Genomic DNA, 22,156 nt, shown 5'->3' with positions numbered 1-22,156 from the left:
GTTTTTTGTATATAGAATAAGTTGTTAGATAAAATGAGTCCTTTGTGGTATTTCGGATCATTCGTTTACCACATCTTTTACCGTATATAGAACCGGTTTTATGCCGTAGATCGGATCGTTTAATGAATATAGGAACTGCCCTTTGACGTTTATCGGATCAATTCTTTAATGTGTGTAGGATTGGTTTCATTTGGTAAAGGATCAGTGGCTGATCAGCTCTCTGTCTCATGAACACCTGTTTATCCAGTGATCCGAAACATTGTTGTTTAACAAACACCAGTGCTGAATGTTGACACTGTTGACAATGTCTCAAAAAAATAAATAACAGGCATCGTCTTTGTGAATAAACATTGTTTTATCACGCATTGCGATGGATAACCGATCACAAAATGACACGTCTTGTTTAGCAACTATTCTTAATCAAGGCAGTAATTAATTGTTCATTTTCATCAGAACTAGAATCCGGACACGACCTATGAAACAGTGACCTGCACGTGACCTTCAGCTCCGGTTAATTGCCACAGTTTCGGTACCAAGGGCAGTGACGTAATATACTACTCTCTACAATGATTAATGCATATTTTCATCTAAGGACCCAAGAACTAAGGATAGACTCCTGACACAACGACCTCTAAGGGTCAAAGAAACACTTAAATCTGTGGGTTTTTCTTGATACATATATCTTGTTTTGTAAACCACTGGGAGGAGAACAAATTCTATGATCCACCTTTAATCGTACGTCTTGCCAAGCATTGCTCCAATGATCAGGTGTTCGGAATAACGGGGGTTAGGACTAACGAAGGCTTATTCATTACCTTTGCTGTGTACAGAAACGAGAATGTCCGACTGTCACGATAAAAGCAGTGTGTTTTCTTTTTTGTTCTGTGTGTTTGAATACTGAAATCGATATGAGATATACATTATCTCCGTAATATATCTATTTCTGGACCAGCCGCGGGTTGGATTAATTGGATACATAAATCCACGTCGATATTGTGGGATCTCGTACCTCATTCTCTCACACGGCCCAGAATGCTTTAAGTTAGTGAGTGAGTGACGGTTAACGCCGGAATCAACTATATTCTAGCAGCGTCACAATGTCGTGCTGGTATTAATTGAGCTCAGTCGGTTAAAGTTTATGAACGCCATCTTGAAACAATAACAGCCATATCGTTTTGTGACATGTTTTCACAACAATTAAGACGATAGATAAATTGCCACGCGGTGTGAACATGTACATCATCACCATCATCATCATTATCATCATCGTCATCATCATCACCATCATAATAACCAAATCACCAATATCACCATGGCCCATCATTATAATCGCTTTCATTTGGATTGCAGTGTTTTACCCAAAAGACCAATGCTTCAAACGATAAAAAACAGCAGGTAAAAAACAAATGAAATGAGACGCAGGGGCTTAACGGTAGGACTATTAAGCCTCATCGCACAAATAGGAAACAGTCATTAAGTTGAATAGGGAAATACAATTACTGGTGACACTGACGTGTTGGGTCTAATCATAGTGCCAAGGTATTCACCCCTGGGATACGGCTGCCCTTACACCAAAGTAAGCCACCAGAAGCCGGCCCCGCGGCAAGATGGCGTCGCTACCTGCTGAAAACACGACAATCCCACTCACGCAGACTCTCTATTTGCACGTGCTATTGATCGATGACGACATTGTCTTGTCACTGCAATGACAGCAATTCAAATAAGCTTGTTTGTACTCTTGATGCATGCAAATATATTACTTCGCGGCAAGGAACTGTTTGCCGTGTGCTTATAGCGGTTAATGACGGGCAATGTTTGATTAGTGTACAGCACAAGAGTTTGATGGTCAATATGAGGTGACGTCACACAGTATTGTCACGCCAACATACGTCAGAGAGAACAGAAACCTGTATGACGGGACGTACTTACCTTTTTTGAATATCTGATGTCATCGCAGATCAATTCAGATATTTTTACCTCTATTTTGCATTTTTACACGAGTTCCGTTGGAAATTCTAAACTGGTTATATTTTAGCATTGACATTATATATCTACAAATATACATATATATGTACAAACAGTCAAAACACAATGATCAGTGTTCACTGCCAAGGAAATATCCACAAACAGAGGGGTGAGGGGTGGGGGGTGGGGGGATAGTCTAGTGGTTACAGCGTTCGTTCGTCGCGCCAAAGACCCGGGTTCGAGTCCCCACATGGGTACAATGTGTGAAGCCCATTTCTGGTGTCCCTCGTGTGATATTGCTGGAATATTGCTAAAAGCCGCGTAAAACCATATTTACTCCACTTGCAGAAGAAACGGCATGTATGGTGGATAGAAAGGGACATCGCTTTGTCGAATTCAGTGAGGAAGCCAAAACACGTGACGAAAAAGTGATACCAGGCGGCGATAAAATGATAACGTGAGACAATAACGTGATATTGTTGCTCAAGAAACTATTGCTTTAAGGCCATGTTATCGCTTCCTCGTTTTCTCGCGGCGTAATTCGAGAAAATGATGTCCCTTCTGATCCACCATAGTAATGGACTCACGTTAATCATACAAATGCATGGTATCCCTTCATCCCCCATTCCGTCAGTCGGAAGACGTCGAGTACACATTGTGACGGGCACTTTCACCGGCAGTAAGCTTTTAGGTTATTTTCAGATTTATTTTTAACTAATAACACGAATATGGTCATCTTCTTAGTCAACCTTCTTTGACGTGTTTTAAAGCTTTCAAGAAGTTTTATGGTAGACATGTGGAGGAAATTTCCAACTTGATGCATCAGTGACAAACATGAAGTCCGATACAATACCCTATTTTGACCACACGTTCCCGAATTATTTCAGGTGAACAATTGACTAGACTTAGCATGTGTTTATGACGGGTGCCACCGGTGGGGCAGGATACGCTCACCTTTTCGCGAAAACCTGGCATCATCACTATTTCATAGTGATTCATAAACACATGCTCTATCATCGTATCGCATGGTGACAATCACTGGATTGTCTGGTTCAAACTCGATTTGTTTACAAACAACATGGTAGAGCTGTAATACTGCTGAAACAACTATATACTCATGATAAAGTCATAATTGTACAATGGGCTCTGCTTTATGCAGAGATTTCTTATGGATCTGGAAATGGTTTTGTCGCTTCTATTTACAGTACTGTTGTTGTTTTATTGAAGTTTTGTTGTGTGAAGAGCAATATCGACAAGTTGTTTTGTGTTTCTGATTTGCCATAAAGTCACAGTGACCAATGATGTAACTGACGCATAGGCCAATCATCTCACTAAAATGGATCTGTGTTAAAAACAAACACAAAACAACAGCGCCATCTTTGACAACAGTTTCATGTTTTGACAACAGCATCGTATATGACAATAGTTTCATATTTGACAACAACATCGTATTTACAACAGTTTCATATTTGATAACAGCATCGTATTTGACAACAGTTTCATATTTGACAACAGCATCGTATTTGACAACAGTTTCATATTTGACAACAGCTTCTGTTGTGCCAATCGACCGGAAACGTGCAAATACATGTCTGTCTCAGGGACTTACCAATATAAACCCTCTTCGTTTTTTTCTGAGCAGGATTATATCGATTCGTAGCGCGACGCATTATTAAAAATGTCATGTTTCGGTAGAAGCTGTCAAACCTATTACATAAAGGCCTGAGGCCAATATTAACATTTCTCGCTCTGCTGTCCTTGAAATGATTTTCTGGGATAATAAGGCATTTATACATTACGCAAAGCACTTTTTATTTCATTGTGATTGTGCGATGGCTGTTAGACGACAGCGTCCCTAGCAACGATGTGGTTGTCAGCCTTACATCACTACCGTCAATCTATCATCGCCGTAAGGGAGTGTATATTGAATAGAACTGAAACATCTAGGTACCTCCTCAAGACGGTTCTGCTGAGACATGGGACTATTGTTAGAACACATGGCTCGTTATTTATCGTGCCCCCAGACAAGGACTACCACTAAGGGTGGGGGCTATTTGGTTCTGGGGAGGTAGGGGGGTCATTGATTTTGTACAATGTACTAGGGGATCAGTAATTTTGTACATAAACATGTTTACAAATGATGCTTAATTACTATGGGTAGGGGGAAGGGGGTAATTGATTTTGTACATGACATTCAGGGTGATGACTTATGGCTTATAAATTTTATGGGGGGTCAGTCACATTGTACATGCTTCTCCATAAAAACCATCATCACCCCCCTAGCCATAAATTATGAACGGTCCCTAATATGTTCGCGTAAATGTATTCCGGTGTGATAGATCCGCGACAGTTATTACATGAGTACACGTCTCGGTTGACTACAATATTCTATCACTGTTGTGTGACATAAATAAAATATGTTTTATATTATGTATCCAAACAATATAAATTAATATGCAACATATTGATTCGTAACATGAGGCATATCATCTGCGACCAACCGTTCACCAACCTAAAGGAGATGGTATTGTTCATAACAAACATAGGACGATATCAGTACTTTACATTTTAAGCATTAAACATACATATTTTACGTGATTATCATTTTAAGTAGATATACCAAGCACAAAAATGGTGACGCTTAATCCTAATGCCATAGGATCCCTGAGATATCAAATATGCAAGGTCAGGCCATTGATAAACTTTAACACATGCGGTTACTAGTGAATGAAAAAGTTTCAGAATATTAATATAAATTGTACTCAGCCTGATAAATAGATTAAACTATAGGGACATGTGTTGCCGAGCTGACGCAGGCCCCGCAAGTGAGTGAGTATGGTTTTACGCCGCTGTTAGCAATATTCCAGCAATATCACGGCGGGGGACACCAGAAATGGGCTTCACAAATTGTAACCATGTGGGGACTCGAACCCGGGTCTGTGGCGTGACGAGCGAACGCTGTAACCACTAGGCTACCCAACCACCCCCAGGCCCCGCAAGTCGCAGTACAGAATTATATAGTCGTTGGTTCGAATCCCTGTTCGCTTTCATTTAAGATCTGGATTACTTAGACTGTTATTATTATTATTATTATTAATAACAATAATAATAAGGAGAATATTTGTATAGCGTTGACTTCCACCAAACAAGGGCAATACTCAAAGCCCTGACAAGTCACTGTTCATTATTTATTACCCCTGTGAGGAGCTATAAGGTTATAGCCACATGACTGATCCCACCGGGTACCCATTTTATGCTGGGTGAACATATTCCTTCCACATTAACCTGACATGAATGGAACCTAAAACTGGAATATTCTTCAAAGCGGCGTTAAACTCAACTCACTCACTCATTAGATATGCCAGTAAAAGAATCCAACGTTGTACGTCACATTCTCATTATCACAAGGTGAATTATGTTCAGTAGATTTCTATCGTTTTGACGTAGGTTATTGAGTAGTGAATCCACAAACACAAGTGTAAACATAATACAAGGTATTTATAATGTATCATCTGTACCGTAATCGAAGCCGATAAACATTGGAAATGTCATTCAAGGTCATGGCTTAATGTTTACTTCAAAGCGAGGGGCTAACGGTTCCTGGAGGCTGATTAGCCATTAGTGTATTTCTCCAGATAGACGTCAGAACTATTCACAGAACAGTATTGTTTGAACACTCTTCTTGAACAACGCGACAGAACGTATCAAACTCATTTGATAATGGCAAACAAATCTCGGAGGGAGTATCGTTTGCAACCTCATCATAGGCCTCTCCTGCAATCATGCGATGAAATCAGAATAACCGCACTCTCAGTTTAATAGGCATGGGTACGGTATTATGAACATAAATAAAATGTATTTGAATTCGTGATGTATTTGCTACAACAGCATACTATTAAAATAAATGCGGCTGGATAATGTTCGGAAGGATAATTCATTATTAATTTCAAAGAATGAAAAGTAATACAATTTCAACCGATCTCAGTAGGTTTCAAAACGACCGTATGCGTGGGCGCTGCAATTCTCGAGGGAAGGTAAGTTTCGTGTTATTTTTTAAGAATTTTGAACACATGTTTCCTGAATTAATCAAATTGATTAAAAGCGATGGATAATATTACAACGGAGTAATTATGGAACCCCAGAGGTGCAAATTGATAAATTGTTATATCCGTATTCCGACAGTTGAAAGTAATATACATCACGAATGATTGATGATTGAAACTGTTTGTGGCAAGATGCCGAAAACTGTAGCCTATATTTGACGTAGAAATCAAACAGTATTTTTATAGATATAATAGAACGTGATCTTTCAAGTAACAACGGATAATATTTCAATAAGAGGTTCTGCATCCGCACTTGCTTTTACAACGTGACTATTGGCAACGGAAGGCCACGCTCAGGACGTGGCTTTGGCATGTTATCGTATCCTATTTGCATAGATGCTCATTTTGTCAATCACTGGATTGTCTGGTCCTTATACAACTATTTACACACGCCGTCATATAAATCCTGTACTGCGTTAAACAACAAACACTGACTGACTGAGTTTGGTTTTACGCCGCTTTTAGCAATATTCCAGCAACATCACGGCGGGGGACACCAGAAATGGGCTTCACACATTGTACCCATGTGGGGATTCGAACCCGGGTCTTCGGCGTGACGAGCCAACGCTTTAACCACCAGGCTACCCCACCGCCCCTAAACAACAAACAAAAGAAACCTCCCGATGAAACTACTTGACGACCTGAAGACATTTATCAATAATTATTTGTTTGTTTATAGCCACACCCGCCAATATTTCAGCTATATGTAAATAATCGAGTCTGGATTTGACAATCCAGTGATTGACAGCATGGGCATCCAGGACATGATGACATGCACCAACCAAGTCAAAGAAAACCAATTTGTGGATGGATTGTGAAGTCTTTCAAATTCCGGTTGCGTGTAGACAGAATCTAATTAATTAATTAAATATATCAGACAAATTATAACATTTATCCGTGTACACAGCTTTCTACTGTTTCGTGACTCCTTAAGGACAGGAATAGCTTTGCAAACCACCTGGCCATTGATACATTGTGACTAAGCATGTTTTCAGTGAGTCCTTAATTACAGAGTCACATCTCCTAATGCCCTATGTCGTAAGTACTGACGTCACACGTGGAGTCCTAACGCCAAGTATTTCAGTAGCAGGTACTTTTCATTCTGGTTAGACATTTACAATCACCATGTTATATAATGCGACAAATTAATGAAAACAGCAGTGTTGTAGCTATTTCTGTGTGTAATAGTGTCACTTCTTATTTGTATATCGAAACATGCATGACGTCAGCGTAGACAGTGAATTCTGACGACATACGTCATGGGTCAGTGATTGGTCTAATGTTAGAACACTAGCTTCACGTCACTCGAAGTGATAACCACAGTTCCGATAGCTTCGCATATAACGAAGTTTCATTGCAAATAGAATATAGACGAATAAGTAGTACTAATTATATATGAATGAATGAATGAATGAATGAGTTAGTGAGTGGGTAGATGGATGGATGGATGGGTGGATGCAGGACGAATGGGTGGGTGAATGAATGAATGAATGAACGAATGAAAGGTATATATTTGCACCTATAAATCGATAGTCAAATCTATTCACCATGCCTTGATGTGAATTAACTGACATAGCAGTTTGAAGGTCCATCCCTTACAATCTGTTTGTGTGCTACAGTATTTTGATAGGCAAGCCATTTCAGTCATCTGTCGCCACATATGCATCAGTCATTCACGGGTGTCCATGTGGTAATGATCACTTCGATGAAACACTCACACAGCGCCTCACACGTTGTTTTACTCTATTCGCTTAATCGTTTAGTGCAGTTTTGCTCCAATAGACAATGATCAGTAGGTCGATATGTGCGATGTATTCTTGATGTATTGTCACCACTAGGTCAATATAAGTGATGTATTCGTGATTGGGTGTTATCACTAGGGCGATATATGCCATGTATTCTTGATGTCGTGTTATCACTAGGGCGATATATGTGATGTATTCTTGATGTCGTGTTATCACTAGGACGATATATGTGATGTATTCTTGATGTCGTGTTATCACTAGGGCGATATATGCCATGTATTCTTGATGTCGTGTTATCACTAGGACGATATATGTGAGCGATATATGCCATGTATTCTTGATGTCGTGTTATCACTAGGACGATATATGTGATGTATTCTTGATGTCGTGTTATCACTAGGACGATATATGTGATGTATTCTTGATGTCGTGTTATCACTAGGACGATATATGTGATGTATTCTTGATGTCGTGTTATCACTAGGACGATATATGTGATGTATTCTTGATGTCGTGTTATCACTAGGACGATATATGTGATGTATTCTTGATGTCGTGTTATCACTAGGGCGATATATGTGATGTATTCTTGATGTCGTGTTATCACTAGGGCGATATATGTGATGTATTCTTGATGTCGTGTTATCACTAGGACGATATATGTGATGTATTCTTGATGTCGTGTTATCACTAGGACGATATATGTGATGTATTCTGGATATGGTCTTATGGGGATGTCTATATGCAATCAGTAACACTGATTTGTGAATTGAGTATGTTCAAAAGGTCGATGTGAATACAGTGTTAACTATCGATGTATAGTAATTATGTAATGAGAATTATAAATCAATTCGTGTAGTAGTTCTACTACCTGCCTAACTGTTATCCCTCACCATGAACCACCCAGTCCCACGACATGGACGACACACACTTCGCCTCACCCCTTGCCTTCCCCCATCACGACATCGACGACATACACTTCACCTCACCCCTTGCCTTCCTCCATCACGACATCGACGACATACACTTCACCTCACCCCTTGCCTTCCTCCATCACGACATGGACGACATACACTTCACCTCGCCCCTTGCCTTCCTCCATCACGACATGGACGACACACACTTCACCTCACCCCTTGCCTTCCCCATCACGACATCGACGACATACACTTCACCTCACCCTTGCCTTCCCCCATCACGACATGGACGACATACACTTCACCTCACCCCTTGCCTTCCCCCATCACAACATCGACGACATACACTTCATCTCGCCCCTTGCCTTTCCCCATCACGACATCGACGACACACACCACCTCGCCCCTTGCCTTCCCCATCACAATAACCCTCAGACTGCCATGATCCATGTATACAAACATACCGATTTCTTCACTTAAACATTATCGTGAACATGCTACAGCACTTACTAAATGAATACAACCTATCACCCGATAGCAGATCGATACATTGATTTCGCACGACAGTTTTGTTCCGCCATGTGCTACGGATGAAGTGATGCTTTGAGATAATGAGCACTGTGTATGTCGGCTACTGCGCGACCGCGTACGTTCGACAAACAAGCAATACAGCCCGAACGATTCAACAACCTATCGGCAACTGTACCAGCACGACTGCAGTAACGGCAGTGTCTACATCTACTACTGACACGACTTGATGCTCTTGTGAATAGATACATATTTTTAATACTTTCCTGAATGCACATTATGTAGTTTCAATGGCATGACGAACCGTTACGTTACTCTGTACACCTATTGCTATCATGGCTATTCCATATGATTTGCATAACAATAACGGCAGATGTTTTGTCCGCAGCTGTAATTATATTCCAGTACAATAGAACAATTCAACATGGTCCTACACCTGAATACTTTCATATAATTTATATGTATGTATGATTGGTAGAAAACCTATGTTACACATCTGTTGCATGAATCTAAGGTGGAGATATGAAATATTATGTAATGCGATGAATTCTTCATTGTTATAAACCAGAGTAAAACATATACACTACTGTTCAAAATACACTTACCCCTATCTTTTCCCAAGGGCGAAAGGACGTTGCTTGTGAACAGTTGTGTATCATGCAATTCGAAAAATAATTAAGAAGCCATACATTTTGATATTCAATAAAACTCGAATAGATATAATACCTATCTCTTGATCGTTTAAATGACGTCTTAAGTTGACGATTACCTTCACATACCTGCGACGCGGGGGTGGGGTGGGGGGTCAGTGGGGGGTAATCTGTTGGTTCAAGTGTCTACCCGTCACGCCGAAAACCCGGGTTCGATTCCCTACATGGGTACAATGTGTGAAGCCCATTTCTGGTGTCCCCCGCGTGATATATGCTAACAGCGGCATAAAATCATACTCACTCACTCACTAACCTAGACCGTCTCACAAAGCGATAGTTGCGCAACGTCCATCGTAAATCCTAAATATTTACTTAAGACGGTCCCAATGCCACAAACGCTTTGTGCAACGGGGCCTTTGCTTAAGACTGAACTTCATAGTTAAACACAGCAAGGTAATGACAATTTCAAAGAGTGTAGGCGAAAGGGTTTCATCGAGAATATTCTTAAACAAGGGTGTATGTTAGAGATGTCAAGGGTATTTTTCAACAATAATATCTTTGTTGACAATATGAGACAATTGGCACCAAGCGTTGATCAAATCAACCGGTAAATTAAAACCAATCGTGTTCCCTCACGTCATCGCAATAGCCACAAGGCGATACTTTATCGATGAAATTAACTCTCGCTCATTCACATTGATTCTGTTTTTCTTATCGACAATTTAGCTTGGCGAAATGCCGAATTATTCATGTTCATTCGGGAACTCTGAACTTTTGCCGAACTTGAGTGTTCTCCAATTAGTCCACTGCTGTCCCGACTGAATAATTGAACGAGACGGTCCTTTCATTGAGACGTTTCAGTACTCCGTCAGAGCGCAATGATAAAATCTCACTGATTAGTGACAAGCCAGAAAAACGCCGGGTGAGGATGGAGGTGGAATATCGCTAATCGTGCTTGAAGAAGATGGTCAGCTGATAAAGTCAGAATAATTACCTCCCTGTTTATGTAAGTCCTGAGACTGTTGTCCCCAATTGCGTGTGAAAATTGCGGGTAAGCAAAAAAGAAGGTTCTCGCGGATTCTACTACCAGCGGATGCGCCACCCAAGGTTCTAAATAGGACTTGTGGCAAAAACTGGGTAAGCTCCCCTTGAGGAAATATTAAATATTTCATTAGGACAAATGGATTGTTAATGAATTCGAAGAACCTGAGCGCAACTTGGGATCGTGTAAACAATGACGGCTTGCTATGGTTCGTGAGAGGGCTTAGAGTCATGTATTATGGATCCACGTGTGCAAGACAAGGGGTCGCACATGCAGGTGCAACACCGGGACTTGTATTGTACATGTGAGGACACAAGGGTTAAACACAGCGGCGGTTCTCCGGGGTGCAAGACCGGGACTTGTAATGTACATGTGTAGACACCAGGGTTAAACATAGCGGCGGTTCTCCGGGGTGCAAGACCGGGGCAAGACGTCATGTCTTATACATGAGTAGACACCAGGGTTAAACATAGCGGCGGTTCTCCGGGGTGCAAGACCGGGGCAAGACGTCATGTCTTATACATGAGTAGACACCAGGGTTAAACATAGCGGCGGTTCTCCGGGTGCAAGACCGGGGCAAGACGTCATGTCTTATACATGAGTAGACACCAGGGTTAAACATAGCGACGGTTCTCCGGTGTGCAAGACCGGGGCAAGACGTCATGTCTTGTACATGAGTAGACACCAGGGTTAAACATAGCGGCGGTTCTCCGGTGTGCAAGATCGGGGCAAGACGTCATGTCTTATACATGAGTAGACACCAGGGTTAAACATAGCGGCGGTTCTCCGGTGTGCAAGATCGGGGCAAGACGTCATGTCTTATACATGAGTAGACACCAGGGTTAAACATAGCGGCGGTTCTCCGGGGTGCTCGGGGCAAGACGTCATGTCTTGCAGTAGACACCAGGGTTAAACATAGCGACGGTTCTCCGGTGTGCAAGATCGGGGCAAGACGTCATGTCTTATACATGAGTAGACACCAGGGTTAAACATAGCGGCGGTTCTCCGGTGTGCAAGACCGGGGCAAGTGGTCATTTCGTATACATGACTGTGTAGACACCAGGGTAAAACATAGCGGCGGTTTTCCGGTGTGCAAGACCAGGGCAAGACGTTGCGAGGTTACGGTTTTGCAACTTTACGGCAGAACACCAGAAATAGGCTCTACACATTTCACCCATGCGAACCAACCCGTCTCCAGCGATTAAATAGAGCAATGAGTCTGTTTTTCGTCGCTTTCAGCAATTCTCCAGAAATATCATGGGTTTCACTTATTGCACCCATGTGGGGGATCAAACCGAGCGAGTTTTTAAGAACTAGGCTACCTTACCGTACCCTGTTTTTAAGAAAAGCAAAGAGAGATAGTTGATGTTGAGAACGATTCGCCAATAAACTAACGGCAAGGTGGAAAACCATTTAACATTATCTAAACACGACGAATTTCGGCATTGCAATTTAATTTCGACTGCGGTAATGTGTTATGATTTTGGGGTGACATAGGATTTGTAATGCGACAAACTGATATGGAATTTCGTGAATACTCACAGTAGGTTCATTAGCGGACTAAAGTCCATAAAACAATATTGAAAAAATGGCTACCGATACTACCGATCGACAATCCAGTCGGCCTTTTGGGCCTTACATTGTCGGATATATACTCATGCCATTAATGGTTGTCACCCCCTTCAATTTGTTTTATTGGAGAGGGGGTGTGGGGTGTGGGTGTAGGGGGTGACAACCATTATTGGCATGAGTATACATGGTCATTTCTTAAACATTACAAAGCTCAACAAATAATTTTTTTATAAATATTTTTGAATTTTTCAGTCAAAATAAGACAATGATACAGCCTTCCAGAAAATCACTTGGAATGTTAATGAATATTATAAACGATATAAAAGATATCATTTCACTCTGATCTGAACTCGATTGTATCACCGTCCATTTTAAATTATTCAGACTTCCTTGACAACAACTGTTCTGGCATTGCAAAAGTTCTGTGGGTATACTCAATTATTCAAGTCCAGGCATTAAACAATAGTCAAACATTGTACCATGGCACTAATTTCAGGCTAGAAGGGCGTTAACGTAGTTTACTGGCCGGAATCATCACCATCATCATCATTATTATCATCATCACCACCACCATCATTATAAATAGGCTAGGGGGCGTTAAACGTAGTTTACATCATCATCATCATCACCTTCACCATCACTTCACCATCATCAGCACCAGCACCATCATATTAATTACGGCAACGATGCTATATAGAAGTTTCCCAGACTTTAATGCAAGGTGTCACTAATGAACTGGTGATACAAATATTGCTGAACCAGATGACAGAAACAGGTTCTCGCCTAAAATATATCTTGTCATTATATAGCTGGAATTTTCCCCAATGGAAATTTCCGCTAACTCTAAAAAGAATGTGTCGCTTGTGTCGCTACAAATGACAATGACAACTGTGACACACTCAAAAAAATAAATTCCATTCCGATATATTGCAACGTGCGATGTGTAGAACGAGACACTATTGCCTCCACTAGCCGACATTTATATCTGAGTGTGTCTTCCCATTTATCATCAGAGCTCTGACGTCAATACACCCGATACCACTTTGAAAACATTAAATAATTATAAACTCTTTGATTCTGTTAAAGGTCAGGTTAGATGAACAGACTCGTTTCAAATGATAATTACATCGCACTTTTGTGATCTGCCTGATCATGGTGTCATCAAACCATTCTTTGGAATTACAAAAAAGGTACACGCCGCTTGAACATCGTTTTGAAAACTTATTTTTCTCAGTCCTTTTCTCATGAAACAATAAAAACACCAAATTAATCAGAAACATCTGTCGTTCTTTAATTGATATAATTTAATTTGATTCATTTGGTCTATTTCTGACTTCTTGTTCATACAAAATGAAAACCAACTTGCATTTGAACATATTACATTTCCGAAAGAATGCCATTATTTAATGCTTGTGATTGCAAATCAAGTTCTGTTTAAAAATTGTTTTTATTACGTGTCAACCTTACCTAGATAAGCAGAACCGTATCTCTGACATTAAAATGAATCCACATAAAATGAATATATTAAAGTGATTTTAAATATATTTTGTTATTGCTCGATTTACAGTCCAAGCCTGAACTGACCAATCGGTTAGCTATGGTGAAGTCTTAAAGAGAAAAAGACGTTTTGTGTTAATCCTTATGGTAACTGTGAGACTGAGACCGTGGTATTTCATGAGTATGAGAGTTACAGTGAGTGAGTGAGTGAGTTTAGTTTTATGCCGCACTCAGCAATATTCCAGCTATATGGCGGCGGTCTGTAAATAATCGAGTCTGGACGAGACAATCCAGTGATCAACAACATGAGCATCGATCTGCGCAACTGGGAACCGATGACATGTGTCAACCAAGTCAACGAGCCTGACCACCCGATCCCGTTAGTCGCCTCTTACGACAAGCATGGGTTGTTGAAGATCAGCATTCTAACCCGGGTCTACGAGAGTTAGACAATGAGAGGATGGTGGGTTGCATGGTGTGTTTAATGTCAGATGTAATTCTCTATCTGGACTTGTATACTCAATGGCTTGCCTTTGCATGTGTTTAGGACGGGTGGATCTGCTCTTCATTTCGCCAAAACCTGGTATCATCCCCTTTTCATACTGATTCATAAACACGTGCTCATGGAATCGACTCTTCTGTTAGTAGACATGCTTGTGAATGTGGAAAGTAGTCTATTATAAGCATTGCAAATTGTACCCATGCGGCGATTCGAACTCAGATCGTTACCATAACGAGCAAACGGTCTAAACTGAACAATCAGACTCCATTATCGACCGAAACAAATTCCACTGGTCCTGATAGGCAAAATAATGCAAAAATATTTACCTGGACAACAGTTACTATAAATCAGTGATGGTTTAAGAAACGTACAGGAAAATTTGTATAAAATGTGTAGGCAATGATTAGCATACAGACAACATCAGATGGAAGGTGACCAATGCCAGATTCTGGAAGAAAGGTTGGCTTCTATCGTGACTCTGTCTTGGTCCTGGTTAGGAAATGATTTGAGGCTAAGCTAATAACGTTCCGCTATGGAGCCATGTATTGTACCAATTTTGATAGGGATATTTTTGTATCTTTCCATGATACATAAAACTGATTCCTTTAATATATCGATTGGGATCTATTAATTATTTGTTAACTATCACAAAGTATTTGTCTTTTTGTTAAATAGCAACAAACGTCCTTTAAATTTGTTTGTGTTCAATGTGCGTAAAGTAATTAATAGGGCTCTGATACTTGTAAATATGACAATACCTTGGGGCGAGCTATTGCAGGATTTAACCTATCTTGACAACAGTCGTATTGCTAGAATCACCAAGAATACACTCCGCGTTTCCCTATGACCAAATACGATAGGAACCTTTCATTCTAATACATATTTTAAAAGGTTCCTGGTTAATATGTATTGAAAATTCAGGTTCAGAGAAAAAAAGAAACATAATTTGTCACATCATGAATCCTATCGGAAGTGTAACGGCATATTTTGGATCTTGGCCCTTCGGCAGAAATTCAACGCCAGGGCAAGTCTTTGACCTGAGCTTATCTTTCACACATACTGACACTCCCCTCATATATGGGGGAATTGGGGATATGTGTGCTGAAGCCGAGGACGGTTGACATTACATGCTGTCACTCCTTTACTCCCTTTCCCGGGGGATGCAACATTATCAACGGCCTTTTCAATATACCGTCATCTCGTCCAGTCATCTGAAATATTTTTCCGCATTAAATGTTTACATCTGCACATGAGCTGTGCTAAACCAACAATATTTGACTTTTGAACAGAGTAACAGAAATATTTTATCAATGGTTATTATTCAGTACCTATTGCGGGCCTTTAACCCTATAGAACGCTCTGGTACCATTCCAGAGACAACATTTATTAGAGTGTTGCGGCGTTTCAAAGTCTGAACACACACACTGAAAATACCCGTGATGCATCAGCCAAACAAGATACCAATCGGGTAAACTATGCCAGGTGGAATACATTTCAGTATCTCTGTAACCAATTACAACATAAAATACAAGAGTTTAATCCAATTATTTTCAACATACGCCTCGCCACCTCTCCATCATGAAACACGTAATAAACGGCAACGTTGTAACGCTTGGCGTCATACCTCGTCAAAGAAGAACCTATATGTTGCTTTTTAGTGGGGATACTGTTGTTACATTGCATTGTTACATTTGTACTTGATAATGAGTTTCTAATTACATTTAGCAGCATATATATAAGTGTCATTACCTGTGACCGATGTTATTTACACACAAACGGTGTCAATGGTGTCTATTTTTGTTTGGCGCCGCTTAGCGGGGGGCGCGATAAACACGGAGCGCGTGGTGCGCCCTGAAATCGACATCATTTCATACTTTTCAAGTTGTGTCTGTCACGGTTTGAGCGCCGATTGATCTCTATACCAGTGTTGTTGTCTCATCTTCGAGAATCAATAACAGAATATGATGAATACCTTTGTTTAATTATTTCTATTACATGACTTATTTAATTTTAATGTTGTCATTTCTATGCGTCACTGAACACAATATTTTGTGTACGCATGAAAGTGTTTTTACAGAGGTTTGCAGTTAAATATATTTAATCGTCATTTGCGATAACATTGTACTGTGGTTCTGCTTGAATGAATAATATTGAAGCATTAAGTAGATAACAGAAAACAAACATATATCTGTTTATATAAAATGTTACATTTTTCCTACATATGCTTACATTACGCTATCAAATTAGAAGGTTGGTATATTGGGGCAGACATTCTAGACTGATATTTATCATTATTCTTGTGAGAAAAAAAGACAATATTTTGTTCTGGAAAAAACTTTCTAAACTTTCGAGACATTGTAACATATGTTATATTTGGGATTACACTTTCTCAATAAAGTACAGATTCTAGTACTTTTGGGGTTGAGTCCCATCCGAGATTCGAACCCACGCCCTCAGAGTCAGGCACCTAATCGCCAGCACACAAAGTCAGACGCCTGGACCGCTCAGCCACCGCAGTTTCCACGGGAATGGAAGTCGGACAACTGGTAGTCTAGACTGCGGGCTTTGTGTACCCCTCTGATAAGTATTAATTGGCACGGCTCCCACGGCCGAAAGCTATGAAATACACAATGCCATTTTAGAAAGTGGTCAAATGTAACATATGTTTTATTTGGGATTACACTTTCTTAATAAAGTACAGATTCTAGTACTTTCTTATACAAGATAACGTCAGACATTCTTATACTTTTTTTAAACTAGTGTCGTGTAACATACAAGGCCGTGGCTGTTGACGAGTAATCACTGTAAGTGTTGTTTCCATACAATCTACTTAAAAATAAATCCAAACGATTTTCCAATTCGAAGAAAATAAGTGACAGTTAAATTTAGGGTTTAAAATTAAAACGAAATAATATAATTTCCAGTCTAATTTTCACAACACTTAAAAATAACGTCAGTTCCTTTGAAATCAATTTGTATTTATGTCACTTCTGCTGTATACTGTGTAAAATTAAAATAATATGGCACAGATGAAATACGCCCTTTAAACGATTAAAGAACCCACATTGACACTCCAAGTATTACAACACTTCTTAAAAGATAACGTCAGTTCCTTTGAAATTAATTTGTATGTTCGTCATTTGTGTTGTATACTGTGTAAAATTAAGATAATATGTCACAGATGAAATACGCCTTTTAAACGATTAAACCTCCCTTACTGATACTTTGCGCTCAACACGAAAACGGTGTTGTGATTGTTAAAGAGTACTAGTATTACATTGTGTAGAACACAGATGAAATATAGCCCAGGTGGTCTTCCAGTGTCACTCTACTTTCCGACATTACTGTCGCCACTGTGCTTCCATGACATTGTGTCCTATAACAATGATCGACTGCCTTTGATGGCGAGCACGGTCGTGTTCGCTGGCAAATCCATGATGGCGGTGGAATACCTGATCGAAGACCTGATGACCATCGTGTTGAGGTACGCAGTCAACAAAGGCAAAATTACCTGACATACCTGTAATAAAACTCATGAAATGTTCGTGACAGCCGTTAAACATGATCATAAAAAGCAGATTAAACACACGGACACCTTCATCACCTAGGTAAGGACAACCACACAGGTAGAACTATGAGTGGTATATGTATATATGTTGTTACTTACGTTGGCCATTGGATCGTCGGATGATGTTTTCAAGGAATGTGTTCTGGGGGGCCACAAGCCCTCTCCTAGCCCCAGGCATGATGCTAAAAGGAACACTTTAGTTCTCGTATAGACAGAAGCTCAGGTATGTCAGCGACGCGTCGCCACACCTGGCGAGGTGACAGGACAGGTATCCATGTTTGAAGTCAGTTCGGAATGCACATGGGCTCTTTTGGCTTGTATTTCCTAAGGTCTTGCTGGCTGCCAATTCTTCCGATCCCAGCCACGTATCGGGCAGGTATTCTCTTTAAGCCAATCTATCATTAATAAGGCAGGGCTCAAGTGCGCATGTCAAGGCACTTATTATGCAGATGATGTAAATTATATCATGTTACCGATTCCCTATGAAGCTGACTGGCATGCTGTTCCTGTCGCCATGGTGACACGGTGATGGTAAGGGTGGTGTCACAATACGAAGCGGCAGACTACATCGTACACCCAGGCTGCGATCAGCATACACGGGACCAGTATTCTCTCTCACCTGTCGAAGAGAAAACAGGAGAAAGTTTGGCATAGGTCAAATACCGTTTCTTCTTCGCTGGTGATGTGACAGGTGGACTAATTATCACCTGTGAGGGTACAGACGCTGGGAGGTGTTGCTCGTTCCCCAACACCTGAGCGATCGACACAAATCGATGATCAGAGAAGCCAAACGGAGACAGTGAAAGTGGCAGTCAGTGGTACCACTTTATTGTTGACGAACACAGGTTCCTACTAATCGATAGCTCGATGCCATATAAGGCAGTAGCACACGCCTAGCTCCGAGTAAAACAATGAGTCGGTCGCGCGACCTGATCGTCACGGCAGAAGCTAGTATTCAAACGAGATGATACCTGCGTTATGTCTAATGATATAGCGCTGATGTATTCCCTTGGTTTGACAATTCTTCATTCATAAGTCATATAAATAGTGCTTATTAGGACAGCCCGTTACACTGCGACATAGCCAACATACAGGATAGAGAAGATAGGTACCGACGCACAACCTGTGTATCATTAGGTAGACTCGCGCCAGTAGGCCATGAAACCAGGGTCATAATTGAAACATATACGTGAATAGATATCTCGGTATTTGGAATCGTCACGGAGTATCACGGTACTGAAGAGTATGTTAGTTCGTCACGTAGTATCATGGTACTGAAGAGTATGTTAGTTAGGCGAATGGGTGTAATAGTGGTTGAAAACTGAATCAAGGTTTTGGCGTGAGGCGGATTATGAGGTATATGTGTATGTGGTTTTGTTGGGTCTGCGTTTTGTTTAATGGACTAGAGGGTACTGTTAGTGTTGGATAGTAAATTTTGCTCACGATATGGTACACTGGTGGTGGTGGATAGTTTATGCATGTTTTGCTGAATATATGGACCTGGGGATACTGGTATTTTTGGATTCTTTATGTAAGTTGTATTGAATATATGGACTGGCATACACTGGCCTTGTTGAATTGTTTATGTCAGTTTTGTTGAATATATGGACCGGGGGTATACTGGCCTTGTTGAATGGTTTATGTAGGTTTTGTTGAATATATGGACCGGGGTATACTGGCCTTGTTGAATGGTTTATGTAAGTTTTGTTGAATATATGGACCGGGGTACACTGGCCTTGTTGAATGGTTTATGTAAGTTTTGTTGAATATATAGACCGGGATACACTGGCCTTGTTGAATGGTTTATGTAAGTTTTGTTGAATATATAGACCGGGATACACTGGCCTTGTTGAATGGTTTATGTAAGTTTTGTTGAATATATAGACCGGGATACACTGGCCTTGTTGAATGGTTTATGTAAATTTTGTTGAATATATAGACCGGGGTATACTGGCCTTGTTGAATGGTTTATGTAAGTTTTGTTGAATATATAGACCGGGGTATACTGGCCTTGTTGAATAGTTTATGTAAGTTTTGTTGAATATATAGACCGGGGTACACTGGCCTTGTTGAATGGTTTATGTAAGTTTTGTTGAATATATAGACCGGGTACACTGGCCTTGTTGGTAATGGCCTTGTTATGGTTTATAAGTTTTGTTGAATATATAGACCACTGGCCTTGTTGAAGGGGCACACTGGCCTTGTTGAATGGTTTATGTAAGTTTTGTTGAATATATAGACCGGGGTATGGCCTTGTTGAATGGTTTATGTAAGTTTTGTTGAATATATGGACCGGGGTACACTGGCCTTGTTGAATAGTTTATGTAAGTTGAATGGTTTGTGTTTTGTTGAATATATAGACCGGGGTATACTGGCCTTGTTGAATGGTTTATGTAAGTTTTGTTGAATATATGGAGTTTTGGGGTACACTGGCCTTGTTGATGGCTTATGGTTTTAAATTTTATTGAATATATGTAAGCCTTTTTTTTGAATATATAGACCGGGGTATACTGGCCTTGTTGAATGGTTTATGTAAGTTTTGTTGAAAATATATAGACCTGGCCTTGTTGAATGGGATACACTTGTTGAATAGTTTATGTAAGCCTTGTATGAATGGTTTATGTAAATTTTGTTGAATGGCTTATAGTTTTGTTGAATATATAGACCGGGGTACACTGGCCTTGGTATACTGGCCTTGTTGAATGGTTTATGTAAGTTTTGTTGAATATATAGACCGGGGTATACTGGCCTTGTTGAATAGTTTATGTAAGTTTTGTTGTTTATGTAAGTTTTATTTGTTGAATATATTGAATATATAGACCGGGGTACACTGGCCTTGTTTGAATGGTTTATGTAAGTTTTGTTTATATATGGACCGGGATACACTGGCCTTGTTGAATTGTTTATGTAAGTTTTGTTGAATATATAGACCGGGGTATACTGGCCTTGTTGAATGGTTTATGTGAGTTTTGTTGAATATATGGACCGTGGTATACTGACCTTTCTTATTGAATAGTTTATGTACGTTTGGGTGAATAAATTGACTGAGGTATACTGACGTTGTTGGCTAGTTTATGTAAGTTGTATTTGGATCTGGAGTACTTTATACTGATTGGTTGGTGTTCAAGTAACGATATTTGCTGCATGCACGTTTTGTATCGTATTATATCACCCTGTACATGGGATTTTATCGGCGTCAAACGTCTTTTGTGAGGATAAAAGATACATTGGTGTTTAGTTGGTAGGTACGGGGTACACCGAATGCTATGTGGGAAGAGATGTATACGTGTACGTATATACGTACGGAATAGGAATAGGTTTATACGGTTTGGAAAGCCTTATACGGTTTGGAAAGCCTTATGTGCGGAATTGGAAGAGTTTCAATACGGTTTGGAAAGCCTTATGTACGGAATGGGAAGAGTTTCAATTCGGTTTGGAAAGCCTTATGCACTGAATGGGAAGAGTTTCAATACGGTTTGGAAAGCCTTATGTACGGAATAGGAAGAGTTTCAATACGGTTTGGAAAGCCTTATGTACGGAATAGGAAAGAGTTTATGTACGGTTTGGAAAGCCTTATGTACGGAATAGGAAGAGTTTTGATACGGTTTGGAAAGCCTTATGTACGGAATAGGAAGAGTTTCAATACGGTTTGGAAAGCCTTATGTACGGAATAGGAAGAGTTTTAATACGGTTTGGAAAGCGTTATGTACGGAATAGGAAGAGTTTCACTACGGTTTGGAAAGCCTTATGTACGGAATAGGAAGAGTTTTAATACGGTTTGGAAAGCCTTATGTACGGAATAGGAAGAGTTTCAATACGGTTTGGAAAGCAGTGTAAACGGTATATTTATAACACGGTTTGCTAACAGTGTGTACCGAAAAGGTATTATACGGCATGGAAATAAGTATAATGTGGTATGGGAAAGGGTATGATGTGCTATTTGAATTTAAAGGTTGATACGGTATGGGAAGAGTTTAATACGTCATGGGAAAGGGGTATATGCGGTATGGAAGAGGTATAGTACGGTGTAGGTAGAGGTATAATACGGTTTAGGTAGAGGTATAATA

At 40.2% G+C, this 22,156-nt stretch overlaps 1 protein-coding gene across 2 annotated transcripts in view; it reads right to left on the bottom strand.

Moving 5' to 3' along the window:
* The window catches only part of LOC124273696 (potassium voltage-gated channel subfamily H member 1-like), a 57,575-nt gene extending 38,656 nt beyond the window's left edge, over nucleotides 1–18,919 (bottom strand). The window contains exons 1-2 of one of the 2 annotated variants that reach the window (XM_046708972.1): nucleotides 18,797–18,919; nucleotides 18,189–18,708 (exon numbers count right to left, since the gene is read on the bottom strand). In XM_046708972.1, the coding sequence (XP_046564928.1) occupies nucleotides 18,189–18,267 (79 nt within the window). In that variant the 5' untranslated portion in view covers nucleotides 18,268–18,708; nucleotides 18,797–18,919. Of the gene's footprint in view, nucleotides 1–18,188 lie in introns of both variants that reach the window. The other variant, XM_046708971.1, reaches the window with a different exon arrangement.
* Between the last annotated feature and the right edge of the window lie 3,237 nt (nucleotides 18,920–22,156).

Source organism: Haliotis rubra, unplaced genomic scaffold (genome assembly GCF_003918875.1).
Source record: "Haliotis rubra isolate DU_JTF1 unplaced genomic scaffold, ASM391887v1 Scf183, whole genome shotgun sequence".
In the NCBI taxonomy this organism is placed as follows: Eukaryota; Metazoa; Mollusca; class Gastropoda; order Lepetellida; family Haliotidae; genus Haliotis; species Haliotis rubra.
The sequence above is the reverse complement of the archived record's forward strand: the minus strand, read 5'-3'. Positions and strand labels throughout refer to the sequence as shown.